Source organism: Lepeophtheirus salmonis, chromosome 5 (genome assembly GCF_016086655.4).
Source record: "Lepeophtheirus salmonis chromosome 5, UVic_Lsal_1.4, whole genome shotgun sequence".
NCBI classification, from domain to species: Eukaryota; Metazoa; Arthropoda; class Copepoda; order Siphonostomatoida; family Caligidae; genus Lepeophtheirus; species Lepeophtheirus salmonis.
Window position 1 is genome coordinate 29,870,126 of NC_052135.2, and position 15,441 is coordinate 29,885,566.

The 15,441-nt window shown below is 32.9% G+C and overlaps 3 protein-coding genes and 1 long non-coding RNA gene across 4 annotated transcripts; 1 reads left to right on the top strand and 3 right to left on the bottom strand.

Annotated features, from left to right (window-relative positions):
* Positions 1-332: 332 nt before the first annotated feature.
* Positions 333-3,333, bottom strand: Trc8 (TRC8 ring finger protein). Its single transcript, XM_040712772.2, has 2 exons — positions 877-3,333; positions 333-787 (listed from the first exon to the last, which is right to left on the bottom strand). The coding sequence occupies exon 1, from the start codon at positions 3,095-3,097 to the stop codon at positions 1,043-1,045; it is 2,055 nt and encodes a 684-aa protein (XP_040568706.1). The 5' UTR covers positions 3,098-3,333; the 3' UTR covers positions 333-787; positions 877-1,042.
* A 716-nt stretch (positions 3,334-4,049) lies between these two features.
* On the top strand, positions 4,050-5,968 carry 128up (GTP-binding protein 128up). Its single transcript, XM_040712771.2, has 3 exons — positions 4,050-4,486; positions 4,544-5,023; positions 5,089-5,968. Exons 2-3 carry the CDS (start codon positions 4,736-4,738, stop codon positions 5,902-5,904), a joined length of 1,104 nt encoding a protein of 367 aa, XP_040568705.1. The 5' UTR covers positions 4,050-4,486; positions 4,544-4,735; the 3' UTR covers positions 5,905-5,968.
* Positions 5,969-7,457: 1,489 nt separating this feature from the next.
* LOC139905430 (uncharacterized) lies at positions 7,458-9,395 on the bottom strand. Its single transcript, XR_011780151.1, has 3 exons — positions 9,270-9,395; positions 9,141-9,218; positions 7,458-7,951 (listed from the first exon to the last, which is right to left on the bottom strand). It is a non-coding gene; the product is annotated as an uncharacterized lncRNA (long non-coding RNA).
* A 14-nt stretch (positions 9,396-9,409) lies between these two features.
* On the bottom strand, positions 9,410-13,311 carry spoon (A-kinase anchor protein spoonbill). Its single transcript, XM_040712769.2, has 5 exons — positions 12,173-13,311; positions 11,637-12,106; positions 11,128-11,569; positions 10,535-10,633; positions 9,410-10,475 (listed from the first exon to the last, which is right to left on the bottom strand). The coding sequence occupies exons 1-5, from the start codon at positions 12,476-12,478 to the stop codon at positions 10,242-10,244; spliced, it is 1,551 nt and encodes a 516-aa protein (XP_040568703.1). The 5' UTR covers positions 12,479-13,311; the 3' UTR covers positions 9,410-10,241.
* Between the last annotated feature and the right edge of the window lie 2,130 nt (positions 13,312-15,441).

Genomic DNA, 15,441 nt, shown 5'->3' on the forward strand with positions numbered 1-15,441 from the left:
TATATTAATAAGTTCATCGAAAATAAATTTTCTCGATTTTACGTCATTTATTTGAAATTACTATTAAAGATCATTCATAATCTTTAAATTATCCAGTTGTTTGACCAAGTATATGAAACGTTTCATTCCTATTTTGTAATTCATTATACCGCAGAATTCGCTTTCAAGTCGATATTGAAATACAATTATCCTTATTGATGTCAATTATAACACCCAATATTATTTTGGATTTGCTTCAAAATTAAGCAAGTGCATCAGATGCAAACACTTATTTTCAAAAGAAATGAAACTTTTCTTGAACAAAATCATTTTATGAAAAAAAAACAAAAAACTTTCTAAATTACATGAACATTTATAATGTCTCACTAAATAAATACAAAATAATCTATAAATAATATATGTGTATAGTTATATATAATATCCCATAAATATGACAAATCAGTTATATAAAATTGGTATTCCATCATTCAGTGATTTAAGTAGTAGTAATAACAATAGTAAAGAATGAATATCAAATAATGTATTAATTAATATTAACGTAAGTCAAAAAGAAACCAAATAGGTAATTTAAAATACAAATAGAATTCATTGGTATCTTAATAATATACATAAAAGTAGTTACATTTGTTTGTTTTTACTAACCAACCAAAAAATATATCATCCATATATGTAGAAAACTAATTATATTATTAAGAACCTTCAAAATTATTTAAGTTTTATTCTTTGTTTCATTATCATCCCTGTCACATTTGATGGTGCCTTAGGATTTCTTATTCCTCCATATATTCTATGTAAGTGGAATAAAAAAATTCTCTATTTAGATTATGATGACATAAGAAAGATTTTTCTTTTTTTAAATATAAGATTGAAAAATACTTGGTTATTCGATAGAAGTTGAATAATAATAATCAAGTCTTGAATTATTGTTTGAGATGGATTACAGTTGACGAATACATTCAACAATGTTCATTTTTTTTTTTTTAAAGTCAATGTGGAAAAAAACTCTTTCACCTACTTATGTAAAAATATACAATCATAGCAGTTAATTTCTTATTCGTAGCCTAGCTATAAGTGGCTCATTCGGACTACTATTATGTTCTTCTTCTTCTTGATCCAAATCATCTTCATCGTCGTCTTCATCATAATTATCAACAGCATCATATATGATTTCATCTTCATCTGAAGAGGGAACATCTCTTTGTATAAAATCTACAGACTGACTATCCCTTTCGAAATTAACATGTACAGGAGATGAAGGTGTCAACCTTTCGGAAGGAAAGGAATGTCTTAAGAGCTGAAGGAGAGCTCCGTCTTCACCAAATAGCACTGTTTTACACAATGGGCACGTATTTTCAACGTAAATCCATCTCTGTAAACAGTGACTATGAAATAAATGATCACAACTTGTAACCCTTGCCACTTTCATTTCCATGAGACAAATGGCGCATACATCATTTCTACTTTTTACTAATCGCTCTGAGGCTATCACAAGGGAACTGAGTTTTGTTGAAGCAGTCCTACGTTTTCTGAAGCTTTCCCATCCATTTATTGCTTCACACCAAATATTAAAATAGGCGTGTATACCCATCATCATAGCTCTAACAGCGCCCCGGGATTCGAAGAAAAATATCCAACCCCCATTGATAAACAGACAAACCGCAAAAAAGAATTCTATGGAGTTCCCAACGGCTTTCACATAATACACAACATCGTCAAATTTTTCCCAATTTTCATTTCCAAATTGGTCATATAGATATAGACAATAAATGAGGAGAGATATGAATATTTTGATGATGACTTCAATACAGAATGCGCTGACAGCAAAGAGCCATGTTCCACAGGAGAAGGAGTCCCATAGATATAACAACAAGCTTAATGCTGATCCAATGAGGAAAACACAAGTTGAGAGAGCTCGTAAGTGTTTTCTGCTATCATAATTTTGGCTAATGGTTAAACTTATTAACACAGGAGCAACCATATCATGTACAAGATGAAATATGGCTGTGAGTAGTAGGCAAAGATTCATCAATAACCTTGAGAGCCTTTTATCTGGTTCCAATGTCGTAAGTCCAGTTTGCAATGCAAGAACGAAGAAAAGAAATGGAGACACAGAGGCTACCGTACGGCTCATTGCACTATCATCCACAGAAAGAATACATCGAAAAAGACAATCAATGAGCTGACATAGCGAACTCAGTATGGCGGCCATTCCGAGAACAGCCCAAAAAGTTTCACAGCCCTTAATGAGTATGAATTTTCCAAGTTCCAATGTATAGATATCCATATTTTCTTCTTCCGGAAATGGATTAGTATAAATGTACTCTCCAACATTGCACATGAATCGAATGAGCCAAAAAGTACGCAGCAATACCGGCACATTGAGACGTGTCCACTCCGCTTCTAAAAAGGCGTTAATCCCAAAAACATGAATGAAGTCTCCTTTGAGAAAGTATATTTTTTCAAAGAATAAATAGGAGTCGTAGACGCAGCTGAGGTATGAGGCACAGGAGAGAGACACCAGAAGACTGCTGCTTCCAAAGGCAAAATCTATCACAAATTTCGGGAATTCAAATAGTGAGAATAAGGTTGGAAGTGTGAATATAAAATAGAGTGGCTTCCCCCAAAGACACTTAATACCTGGAACACAGTATTTGGAAGTCATCCAAGCCAGAATTAATTGAAGTCCTAGAAACAAAATGTCTGTATCAGTGTGGCTCTTATCAGAATTTATTACAGATTCGTTGAAAGCCATGGATATTAATGGAAGTATCACGGATCCCAGATGCGAATATATTAACATAAGGTCTTTTGTGGATGTTGCAAAAGTCAAAGAGTATAAGATAATGATGGTGGAAAACCATTTCAGGTAGTAAAAGGTCTTTTCTATCAAGGGGTTATTACAGATGTCAAGGAGTGGTGCAAAGAAATCAGACAAATTCACGGATTTCTCCACAGCATCCACAACGTGAACCCAAGATGGAAAGTCAGACTTCAGTTTCTCGTCTATTAAGAACAGAAAAGGTAGTCTGAGGGTAATATCCAATCCCTTTTCTCGCCAGTGTCGATGTTCGTAAGCCAGAAGTTCTGCCATTATCATTTATCTCGTATTTTTTACGTGTTTTTCATGTCCTTCATCCAATGACGTCAGACAATTCTAGACTTCAAAACTCATTCACATTCCAACCAATCAAAATAGATCAAATTAACCTTCTTCCAACTAGCTATTTAGCTCTTTGACTTCACTAGCTTCTCTCGTTCCTTAATTCACTATATTTATTATCTATTTGACATCTAGATTATAAATTATAATAGATTGTTCTCTTTCTCTATGTTTTATGTATTTCTTTTACATTCATTCCATGACTCTCATAATTATATCACGAAATATCTAGCTAGAATTTAAAAGTCTACTCTTGAGTCCTCAATGCATTTCATTCATTCTTGACTAATGTAAATGTGGTGACTTAGGAATTACGCCTCAACTACTTCTTATTGAATCTAAATGATGGTTATTAAATAGCAAATAATTATATCCTTTTATCTATCTGTTTCGTATTTATCTATGTACATTGGACGTTGCTATAGCCTATATTTAATACAATATAATTAATTTCACTTTTAAGTATACACTTTTTACTTTTCTTATTATTAAAACCCATACTAGAACGAAATTTTAAGAGTTGAATTTAGAAGTGAAATGAATGGGCTGTACTCTATATTTGAAACAAAAGTTTGGGTTGAAGTGAATGCGGTTTTCAATAAACATTCACCTTCTTAATTTATCTATTCCTTAAATTAATCATTTTTCCAAGTTTAAATAGAGTTAAAAGATATCGCAGAAATATAGTTTCTAAAAAATGTTTCAAATTTAAATTATTAATTATTTCCTGTTACTGTGTATTCCAAAATAAATCTTTAGTTGTAATGTATGTATAATAATTTAATCAACAGGTTACAAATTGTATTGTGCAGTAAGAAAATCGTTGAGATCAAGTAAGGTGCATAGATTTCGATTAATATATTATAATTTATCTACACTCGTATTTTAGGAGTCTACTTTCTACATTTTGTATGATATCCTTAAGGAAATTAAGGAAGAGAAACGAATGGGAGGATGGATACATAATTATTTACGTTTATTAGTAATTATTTTGCCTTGATTTTTTAAAATTACATTAGTCAGACATTTGTAGGATTTGGACATATAGACTAGAGAAGGATAAATTTTATTCTTAAAAAGATTTTTCTCTCCAAAAATTAATTTTTTTTGATTAAATTGATTAATTCTTCTTAGAAGATATAAACTATTTTCTAATACAGCCCAGCTATGTAAAAACAAAAATTATATAAATTTCATACTAATTTCGTCCAATGTGTATCAACAACTTCATTAAAAATTTGAGTAACCCTTATTCATCTGTCTGTTACGGCGTTGCATTTAAGTACTTGTGCACAGTATTTATAGATGAATAACCTGCATAGATACGTAGGTACATTCAAATCATAGACTCTGGTAGAGAATATAAAATCATATCATCAATAGATCCAATCATTTGGCTCAAGAAATCAAGTCTCAAGAATAATTTAATGAAAATGTAGAAAAGCTGAGACCATTGACGTCATGAGTGTATTTGAAGTTCCTGAGTTTGTGCTGAATCTTTTCATCATCGTCATCGTGTGTTAGTCGTGTGTACATGTTGTAAGTTGCTCTTGGGACTCCTCCGAACTCTCCGAAATGTCGACCATACTTGAGAAAATTGCAGACATCGAGTCTGAGATGGCTCGAACACAGAAGAATAAGGCAACTGCGGGTCATTTAGGAATGCTCAAGGCCAAACTTGCGAAATTGAGACGAGAATTGATAGCACCTAAATCCCAGGGTGGCGGCACCGGCGAGGGCTTTGACGTTGCGAAAACTGGGGATGCTCGTATTGGATTTATTGGGTTTCCTTCTGTGGGAAAGTCTACGCTGTTGAGTAATCTGGCGGGGGTCTACTCGGAAGTGGCTGCCTATGAGTTTACGGTGCAGAAGAGAAGGAAGCGTTTAACTGGCTCCTAATCTCACTTGTCTTTTTCTTTTCTTTTTAGACTCTCACGACTGTTCCTGGGTGCATTAAGTACAAAGGTGCAAAGATTCAGTTATTGGATCTTCCTGGTATTATCGAGGGAGCCAAGGATGGAAAGGGCCGTGGTAGACAGGTTATTGCAGTTGCGCGAACTGCTAGTCTTATATTCATCGTTCTTGATGTCCTCAAGCCATTGCAGCATAAGCGTCTCATTGAAAAAGAATTGGAAGGTTTCGGAATTCGACTTAATAAAAAACCTCCAAATATCGTATTCAAGAAGAAGGATAAAGGGGGTTTAAATTTGAATACAATGACTCAACAGAGTGAATTGGATACGGATCTTGTCAAAACTATTCTAAGCGAATATAAGATTCATAATGCTGATATTACTCTACGATGTGATGCAACTGCTGACGATTTGATTGATGTAATTGAAGGAAATCGGTCCTATATTCCCTGCATATACCTTCTTAATAAAATTGATCAAATTTCCATTGAAGAATTAGATATAATTACAGAAATTCCTCATTGTGTCCCCATATCTGCTCACCACAAATGGAACTATGACAGCTTACTTGAAAAACTCTGGGATTATTTAAAGTTGATTAGAATTTATACGAAACCAAAAGGTCAACTTCCAGACTACGAGTCTCCTGTTGTACTTCACAATGAACATTGTACAATTGAGGATTTTTGTAATAAGATTCATCGAACTATCATTAAAAATTTTAAGTATGCTTTGGTTTGGGGATCATCTGTCAAGCATCAACCTCAAAAAGTGGGGAAAGAACATGTCCTTCTCGACGAGGATGTTGTGCAAATCGTCAAAAAGGTTTAAGATTTAAAGTATTGAAAAATACATTCTTTCATAAGTTTACTCTAAATAAAAAAGTTACACAAAAGTCACAAGTTGCATCTGAATCATTATGTTAATATTGCTAACTTTATGTCTAAATTTGTGTCGTCAAGGCTGTTTCTAAAGAAAAAAAAATATTAATACGATTAGGATGGTACGTTTGTATGTATACTTAGACTCAGTAAATTGATAACATAATACAATACCTATGGCTATAAATAATATATTTTCTTAAACGAGTTCATGACTTTAAAAAATCCACTTCAAAAATTTAAATACCGAATTCATGATGTGTTGATTACAAATTTAAAGTTAGTTTTTTCCTATCATATTGTTCTTGAGAATTTTCACTTTATTTTTTTTTACAATATTTTTATACTTATTGTAAAATTGAGACAAATATTTAAGTTAAAATATAATACGAAATACACTCGAAAATAGTGATTTAATTCTCAAGACCATAAATAATAATTATTTAAGGTCTTGACTATTGCCTATTGTTAAATGTCTTGGTCTTGTTTTCAAGAAAAAAAGTAATTAAAATCTCAAAATGTTGTACTGCTTCTGTTAGTGCCTTTTAATTTTTTGGTATTATTAAGTGTGATGGTGTTCATTATGCGACAAACAAAATAATTTAATAATTTATTAATATGAATAGTAAGTAGCTTCATCTATATATATAAAATAATTTCATTCATATTGTTGTAGTTTTGACTGAGTTCGGAATTCAACACATGGTGAAATATTTAAAGGATAAACATGCTGGCCAACTCATCGATTATAAAAATTGGTATCCTTAATCCTTTATTTTCTAATTATCTGATTTTGCTTTAATCTCAAGCTCCTTCTATTCGAAGACTTTCTATGAACCTTCCCGGTTTTATTTTAGACAAATAGTACCTTGTGAAGATTAAATTCAAATAGTAGTAAAATTTAAAAAAAAAGAAAGAATCAAAATGTAATATATTTATTGTCAAACCCTAATCAGGGACTGGCAACCTGTCGGAGTGAGGGAGCCAAATGGGGGACAAATTTATAACGATAATAAGCTGTTATCAGAGTGTTCATATAATTATCTAACTTTGACCGATAAATTCTGAAGATGTCAAATAATTTTTGACACCAGTCTGATAAAAGGAATATGCCTACATAGTTCGATTCTCACCAATTCGAACATTGGCTCGATCAATTAAAAATCTTTCAACAATGTTATCCAAACTAACTTTATTTTCTAGTGGAACCCCTGATTGCCTTGATAGTAACATACTTATAGCTCACGCTCTCCAAAATGCTTACTTACAGTAATAATTAAGTATTTTATACTTATGGACTAAAAAATTATTCGCTACTAAGTAGGAGATCGAATTACTGTCTTTTTTAAAGAAAGACGACAAATGGTCAATTTTTATATTAATGTCAAATTTTATTTAATTGACGATAATGAATAAATTGCAACAAATTATTTTCTAAATTTTAAAAGAGCTCTTTATTTACATTCATGAAAAACCTATTATCAAATATAGAATAAAAAAATAATGACTTCTTAAGTATCTTTATTTGTCCTTGATTAAAATATTGAGTTCATTAGAAATTTAATGTTTATATTAAGATAGAAAATAATAGAAATAACGGATAATTTAAGTTTTCTTTTAAAAGGTTTTTTTTTCTTCATAATTTGGCTACATTTCATAAGTAAATGTTAATTATACTCTATAATTTGTTGTCAATATGGTATAGTTAAGAAGTTTGTAATCTATGTATAATTTTATACCTTCACAAACTAAAAAATATTTTTAATGAATGACCAAGACTCATTAGCATATGACTTAAAAGTATCTTTCATAGAAAGAAGTGCAGAGGTTACATCATTATATATTACATTAAATCCATTCAATAATTTGTCCAGAATGGTATCCTCAGGTGCTTCATTCGAGTTTGTATGCTTAGTCAAACTTGGAGCCACAGATTTTAGAATATTATCTCTTGTAGACGAAGTTTGAACATTCTTTTCTACTTTTGTATCGTTTTTCTGTAATTCAAAGTCAATTAGTCAAATATAGTATATATATGTCTAAATTAATTATATATTTAGCATATATTGCAATATGTACAAAACTATTTACATCTTATTAAGTACCAAATCTATATACGAGTGATTAAATCAGTTTATCTCAAACCTTCAGCCGTGGTACATTTGTACGCTACAGATAATTGTCAAGTGCATTGGAAAAATTAGGTGTGCCCCATCATGTGGCAATCTCAATATAAAATATACTTATAATTCGGAACCCGAAATGTAATCTGAGTGAAGTAGAAGCCTCCTTGTTTGGTTGATATTCAGCTATGCCACTGGCCCCATAGTATTATAGTGATATATATTATGGTGATATATAGGTGGAGTTTGCAGACCCCCTCTTATCCTCAAGATTTATTTTATAAACATATATACTTAATATGTAAATAATTTAGGCCCCCCCCCGTAACTTCGCTTTTTTTGGAATCTCATTAACATACACGGGAATTTTTTTTTGAAATCACTGGATTAAAGTATGAACCCTTGAATTTTCTGATGCGTAGTAGTTCACTAATTGCGCAGTGATTCCCAACCGGGGCTCCGTGAGGTTATCAATGAATGTCTTTTTGACAAAAAAAATTATAGACACAAATATTAGGATAAAACTAGTTGTTGCCCCCCTAAAAAAGTACACTTGACGTTCCGCGGAGATGAAAAGGTTGGGAATCACGGCACTTATAGAATGATCTAGCCATTAATCGGCGATGATAAATATTAAGAGGAAATTGATAAACGTTAATAATGTATCCGAGGCATTTCTTTGTCCGGTTTAGCACTGTAGATAAGTTATCCTAATTCCAAGATGCCGTCTCAGGAACCAACCAAATTATGTGTACATGGTGTTCTTGCCTCGTATTTGGTCCCGCAGTGTACTAGAAGATGAATTCAGCAAACTTGATCCCTTGTCGAATGTACATATTACAGAGAAAGGCTATGGCTTTGTTACGATGATGATTGCCGATCACCTTAACTTCCTGACCATAGACCATTCAAATGAGGATATATAAACCCAGCATGTACAAATTTAACGCTTAAATCATCGTGATTTAAAATTACATATGCCCTCTCTCCCAATTTAACAACCTCGGGCATGCGATAACAAGTATTATATCATGTACCAGTGATAAAGTCACTCCCACGTTACCTGAATAGCTTTCGACTCCTCATTCGACCTCATCAAGGAGACTTTAACTTGGTCGGCCTCAGCACGCAATACATAAAGCTAAGATAGGAAATAATCAGTTATAAGTTTATACTGCTATTACCCATTTACCATAAGAGAAAATATTATAAGTCGAACCTTCATAATTATAAACAAAGTACTAAAGAGCAAATCACAATAGATATTAAACTAAGTATGGTAACGTGACACTCTGAGGAAAATAAACAAAACAAATTAAGGCGCTTAGGACCTTTTATGTTTTTTAAAAAAATCTATCAAAAGACGCTTTATTTCTGTAAATAAGTCAATGAATATCTTTTACAACAATAGTGGTAAAATAAGTCTCAATTCGTATTCGTATGAAGAATTAACAGTATAAGATGAATTGTTAAACATTTAAATGAGTTATATGTGAAAATATCCAAGCTCCATTCAAGGAACATGTATAATCATACTAGCAATCTACAATAATAGAATTATAGTTTCCTTGGACTGATTTGGAGTGATTCCCTCCATAATCATTAAACAAAAACTGTTATGAGTTGTGCTAACAATTTTTTATCATTTCTCGAGAAAAAAGGAAACGAATAAATAACATTAGTACTTTATAAAGAGGGAAAACTGCAAATTTTTAAGTACAAAAAATAACTTTACAATATACATCGATATATTAAATTAAAATGATTCATTTATTAATATTATGAAATGTAATTTCACTTTTTTTTTTTAATATTTTTTTTTCTGTATATATCAATTTATATTTAGCATCAAAATAAACAAATAGGAATAGGCATCAAACTTTCTACAAAATACAAACGAAGAAGGAACCTCAAAAAATAACCTCAAATTTTCTTATCACGATTTTTTTTTCTTAAAAAAAATTATACATTAATATCCACCATTTAATTCATCTTTGTGAATCATACACATTGTCACTGAAAGATCTGTGACCCCATGTCAAATACGATTTGGAATAATAATTAATGTCTGTGTTTAACATCCCTCTGAGTAAGAGAGGGTGTGAACAAGTCTCATTTTGTTTACTTAGTGACATGGATGTAATTGAATCCGATAGGGTTAAGCTTAAGCCAGAGTAGGCTGTTTGTCCACTGGTACTAGTTCAACCCAGGAAGCAATGCCACGTTCGACCAGTTCGCGATTCATATTGATTTCCTTATCATCTTTATCTTCTTCATTTGTCACATTTACATCCTCCTCCTTCCCATCATCTGTATTGTTAGATGACGACTCGGACGTGTATAAGTGAACAAGAGGAATCCCGTCTTCGGCGACACCCAATAAGTTAACTTTTACGTCCTGAAAATAAGAGGATTACTTAGAGAGTATATCTATTAAAAAGACATAAATCAACTCACTTTATAAAACAAAATATCCTCCATTTGTGATCCTGAATCCAATGGCCATTCAAATTGAGGTTTTGGAGGTATTAGGTTGGCTAGGTAAACCTCAATAGCCTAAAAAAATATTTTCTCATTAGATTAATTTATCATTAATAAAATACACATTTTTTATTATGCTTCCTTAGTGACACACTTAATTGAATATTAATATTAAGTAAATATGACTCAAACACTAATAATAATCTGGTATCCTTTATTCTAGTTAAAACCCAGATTATATAACTTTTTAATGACAGCATGTTATGATTAAAGACTATCCGGGTCATTGAGAGCCAGACGGTTTTCTAACCGTTAATAATGAAGAAATTGAATGGGCATGTAATAAGAAGTGAACGCTCTCACTAAGTGCACGCACCAGTAACAGATAGATGTTCAAATGATTGAATTAACTTTTCAAACTACGCATATAATAAAAAATTATTATTTCAAGAATTACGCCATGTTAACATAAAAAAATAATCTGATTTATACAACTGAACTGTACCATCAATAAATGTTTATATAATAATAATTACAAAACTCATGGTAAATACTTAAGTAAGGCTTACCTGAAAGGGTAAGGAGAGATAGTCTGTTCGAATCTGTCTCAGTTGTGATGCATGTACCGTTAAAAACCCTCCATAGTCAAGAAATTTAATATCACAAATATCCATGTTTTCATCATAAGAAACCACTTGAACTCTCCACCAGTCATGTTCTGGAGTTGTACGTGCAACACATATGACACCAGGCTCTATAGGTCTAAGTAATGTGGGAGTATCAAGTTGTTCATAGCATTTGGACATACAAGAATTGAGCTGTTCTAGAGAGGCATATGATGGATGACTCGGTAACTGGACGAATACATGAGCGGGTGAAACGATGGCACAAACGGATACATTGTCCGTCATTTCACTCGCAAGACTCAGTCCAGGAGAACATCGATTTGACCAAAATGAATTGCCAGGTAAATTAACTTGTTCCATGGTAAAATCATTAGCCAGAGAGAACCTGGTAATAAAAAAACAAACAAAAAACAACTAGTTGAAGAAGTAAAACAAGGTTCAAGCTTTATTACTTGGACTGAATAAGTCCTATGCATTTTTCAATTGCACTACGCCTTCCTTCAATGATGCAAAGTTGTGGAGGATTTGCTAGAGGGTTAGGTTTCTTATTACGAAGAGTTTTGGTAGAAGAGGAGCTTTCAGTTGCAGACTCGTAGAGATCTTTAAGAACTATTCGACATTTCGAAAGAGTTTTTAGTGTTTTGATATTGGATCCTTTACTCCCAATGAACCTTCCGCAGTGGCGAGATGGAACATAAAAATGATAGGCAAAAAAGTCATCGGAAGAAGATGGAGGAGGAATATCTCCGTCTACCTCACTACCTCGACCGCTGTCACTGCACTGTGAGGAACTGCTCAGTCCTTCAGTTGTTCTTCCAACCTCATCTTCGTCTTCCCCTCCAATGGATGATCCTCCCACATCCGATGTTCTTCCTTCCGGATCCTTGCAACTACTTCCTTCTCCTTCCTCCTTTAAAAGTATCTGAAATGACATCAATAGCAAAGAATTAAGACTCGTGCGCCTCCAGACACAAGACTGGGCACGTACTTGGGCCTTTCCTTCAGGGATCTTCTCGTCCGCAGACAGGACTTGCACCCAAGCGCTGGACTCCATCTCCATTTCTTCTTTCTCGCCAAGAATAATATCTTCTTCTTCTTCGAGAGAAAGATCTGCTTTTCTTTTGGGGCGTGCTAAGTGGAAGAACTGATAGCTATAATACGCAGCAGTCCCTCCCAAAACAACTCCCGTGACAAGGAATAAATTCCTCGTGGGGAACCAGGAGATGATTCCTCGAATTCCGATTAAACCTTGGTAGCTAATTCCTCTAACTCTTTCGCTCAATCCTCCTAGCATTGACCAGGATTCCGACAACAGTCAGCACTTATTTAGAGAATAATGAGACCTTCCTCAAGTATGAGCATCAACTATTAACAAAATACTCTTCCAGAAGTCTCTTAGTCCAAGGTTGGCCCACGTGGTAATGAGTTGGATTCTTTTCTTTTTTTTCAATTCCTCTCTTCTTTTTCTTCTTTTTCCTCTTTTTCTTTTTTCTTAGCTTCACCTCCATCAGCATAAATACGGGACCCACCGGCCACCGCTCACACGCCACCTGCCACAAAAACATACACACACTTTCTCATCCCTTTACTACTACTACTTCTATCTAACACCATGGCACACAATGCCAAATAAATAATCTAAAATCTTTCTTTCTTTCTCACCAACAACTACTCTTACGCCCAAGTTCCTCCTTTTCAATTCAGTTTCCCTCTCATTTTAAAATATACTTATGTATATTTTTCATGACCAACGTGGATGGAAGAGGACTATTATATGTTATCAGTATCACTTATCTTATCTTTACTTCTATGGGACAGCTAGTTTTGAGCTCTAAATTCTTATGCCTGTGACTTTACATTTAAGCAACTCATTCACGCGTTTTCTTTAACGAACTTTTTAAATCCTAACCTACTTAAATACATGGACGCCATTCATATATTTACATAATATCAATATGTGCTAGCTTACAGACTATTCACCAATACTTCAGATATTTAATTATATTGGGGATAGATCCATCACAAGTCTTAAGTGAATAGCAGACGAAAGTAAAAAGTACACTTTAATGCATAATAAAAGGAAATGCTGAAGGGTGGAGTAGAGGTACCATTCTTTGCCTTGTACCTAAATCGAAGTCTTACAAGTTACACGTTCTTAGTTAGGTACAGGTTTATTTTTTATAGTAGTTTTTTGTTTTTATGCGAATATGTACAAACCGGGTATAGAAAAAGTGTTAAGACCTTCTAAAAATACAGTTTAGAATTGGAGTTGTTGATTAAATCTTAAAGTTACGATTATTTTTGAATAGCTTAGATTCTAAGCCTATAATTGATGTACATGTAGACAATTTAATCCACGCCGGGAGGACCATCTCGGACATCATTAATCCCTTAAACTTCAGCAAGGCCACAGTTTGTCGGTCAGAAATCGTTTGGCTATTAGGAGGGAGGGAAGTGAGTCTGTCACCCCCTAGTGAAAAGAGAAGAATAAGGGAAACTATGTTAGTCTTCTCTTTTTTAGATTGAATTGTTTATTCATTTTTCCCTTTACCAATCATTCCCTAGAGACCTTTCACGGCGTTACCTCACTAATACAAAAAATACTTTTGTATTTTGTTGACAGCTGTCCATTTCCCCTTGATAAGTCATGGGTATTTCATAATCTATTCTTTTTGATAAATAGACAAGTTATTTTATACTTATGCTCTGTTTCCAAAAGAACAGGAATACAATTTCTTGGTGATCCCTCGTCGTTTATATAATATATATATTGGTCATTTTATTATTTCTATGAAGAAAGTTTGGCTATCATACACAATTACTAATGTATAACTTCACTTTTAATAAAATATTATTAAGGAATATTATAATACAGTATCGAATAAAATACTATGTAGATTTTAATATTATGTGATTCATTTTAAAAAAGATGAAGAAATAATATGACAGTGATAGTCTGGAAGTATATATACGAAATAAATAGCAGTTGGTGTTATTGACTTATTTGGGTAACTACCAGATGATTTCAGGCCTTTTTTCTGTTTATTTTTGGAGGAAACGTTGCGTGATACCATAAAGGTAACGACGTGCTTTAGGTCAGCCCCTACCATGAAGATGTCAGAGTACGCCAAGAAGAAGAAGGTGCATCGGTCTGTTGTGTGGTAAGGCCATCCAAAAGGCTAAAGGAAAGTCGCTTAGAAGCATTCAGAGGCCTCTCCTGATTAATACTAAAACTTATTTGTTTCAAAATAAAATACTTCCCTCTCCCCTACCTCTTAAAATAGACTTTCATTGGCCTAATTTTTTCTATTCCTAATTTTTGGAAATGAAAATGTGGTAAATATAGGCAAAGGAGAGTATAATTTTATTGGTGGACATGCAAATTTTGGCGTAATATTTGTTTTTAGCATTTAAAAAAACCATTTCTTTGACCTTTATTGATATTAGTACTTAATTAGATACTGTATTATTATATTGTTAATTTTTTAATATTTTAATAATAGTATGGGTATTTCTTCATATAAATAAAAAGATGGCCGATATAGATATATGTTACGGGCAATGTGGAAAATCGATCTAAGATCCCGGTCTTGACCGAAATATCTTCCCAATGCCGTGTAAAAAAAATCACATAAGACCGAACCGGAATTTTTTTTACGTTCATTCGCATTATGGGTAATTTGATTGTTAAACAATACATTGCAAGTAATTTGATCATTAAGGATTATATTATAATAAAATTTCATTGCAAATAATTAATCGTGTGTACTTCATTAACATTCGGACAATCAAACTATTTTGTGATAAGAAATTTCAAGAGAGTCCCCATTTTATTTTGCAAAATATACCTTGGCTAAAAGGTTGTGCAGGTGGACAGCTACTCCTCAAGGGGAATCAAAACCATAGAGATTATACTGATAGTGATATAGCATAACTTATGCTGCATAAGTAGAGTGACTACTCTCCTCTTGACTGGCCTGTCAAAGAACGATATATGAAAAATTATTGACCTGTCTGGACTTGTTGGCGCAAGAGGAATTATTTTGAAATTACACACTTTTATAATCTATAGAGTATTTTACTTTAGTGGATCAAGGCAAAATGATTCAATGTTGCTGTGCAATAAAATGTAGTAATTGCTATGGATCGGAGAAGGCGAGTTGAATGTCTACGAGTAAATCTTCTTGAAAATTTTAAGCCGTCACTACACACCTATTTGTGTTTAGAACATTTTAAAGAGTCGGACTTTGTTCGTGA

Coding starts and splice junctions, on each gene's coding strand:
- Trc8 (XM_040712772.2), bottom strand. CDS start 3,097: ATGATAATGGCAGAACTTCTGGCTTACGAACATCGACACTGGCGAGAA.
- 128up (XM_040712771.2), top strand. CDS start 4,736: ATGTCGACCATACTTGAGAAAATTGCAGACATCGAGTCTGAGATGGCT. Junction 5,024..5,088: donor TGGCTGCCTATGAGTTTACG/GTGCAGAAGAGA, acceptor TTTTCTTTTTAG/ACTCTCACGACTGTTCCTGG.
- spoon (XM_040712769.2), bottom strand. CDS start 12,478: ATGCTAGGAGGATTGAGCGAAAGAGTTAGAGGAATTAGCTACCAAGGT. Junction 12,107..12,172: donor TCCCTGAAGGAAAGGCCCAA/GTACGTGCCCAG, acceptor ATGTCATTTCAG/ATACTTTTAAAGGAGGAAGG. Junction 11,570..11,636: donor ATAGGACTTATTCAGTCCAA/GTAATAAAGCTT, acceptor TTTTATTACCAG/GTTCTCTCTGGCTAATGATT.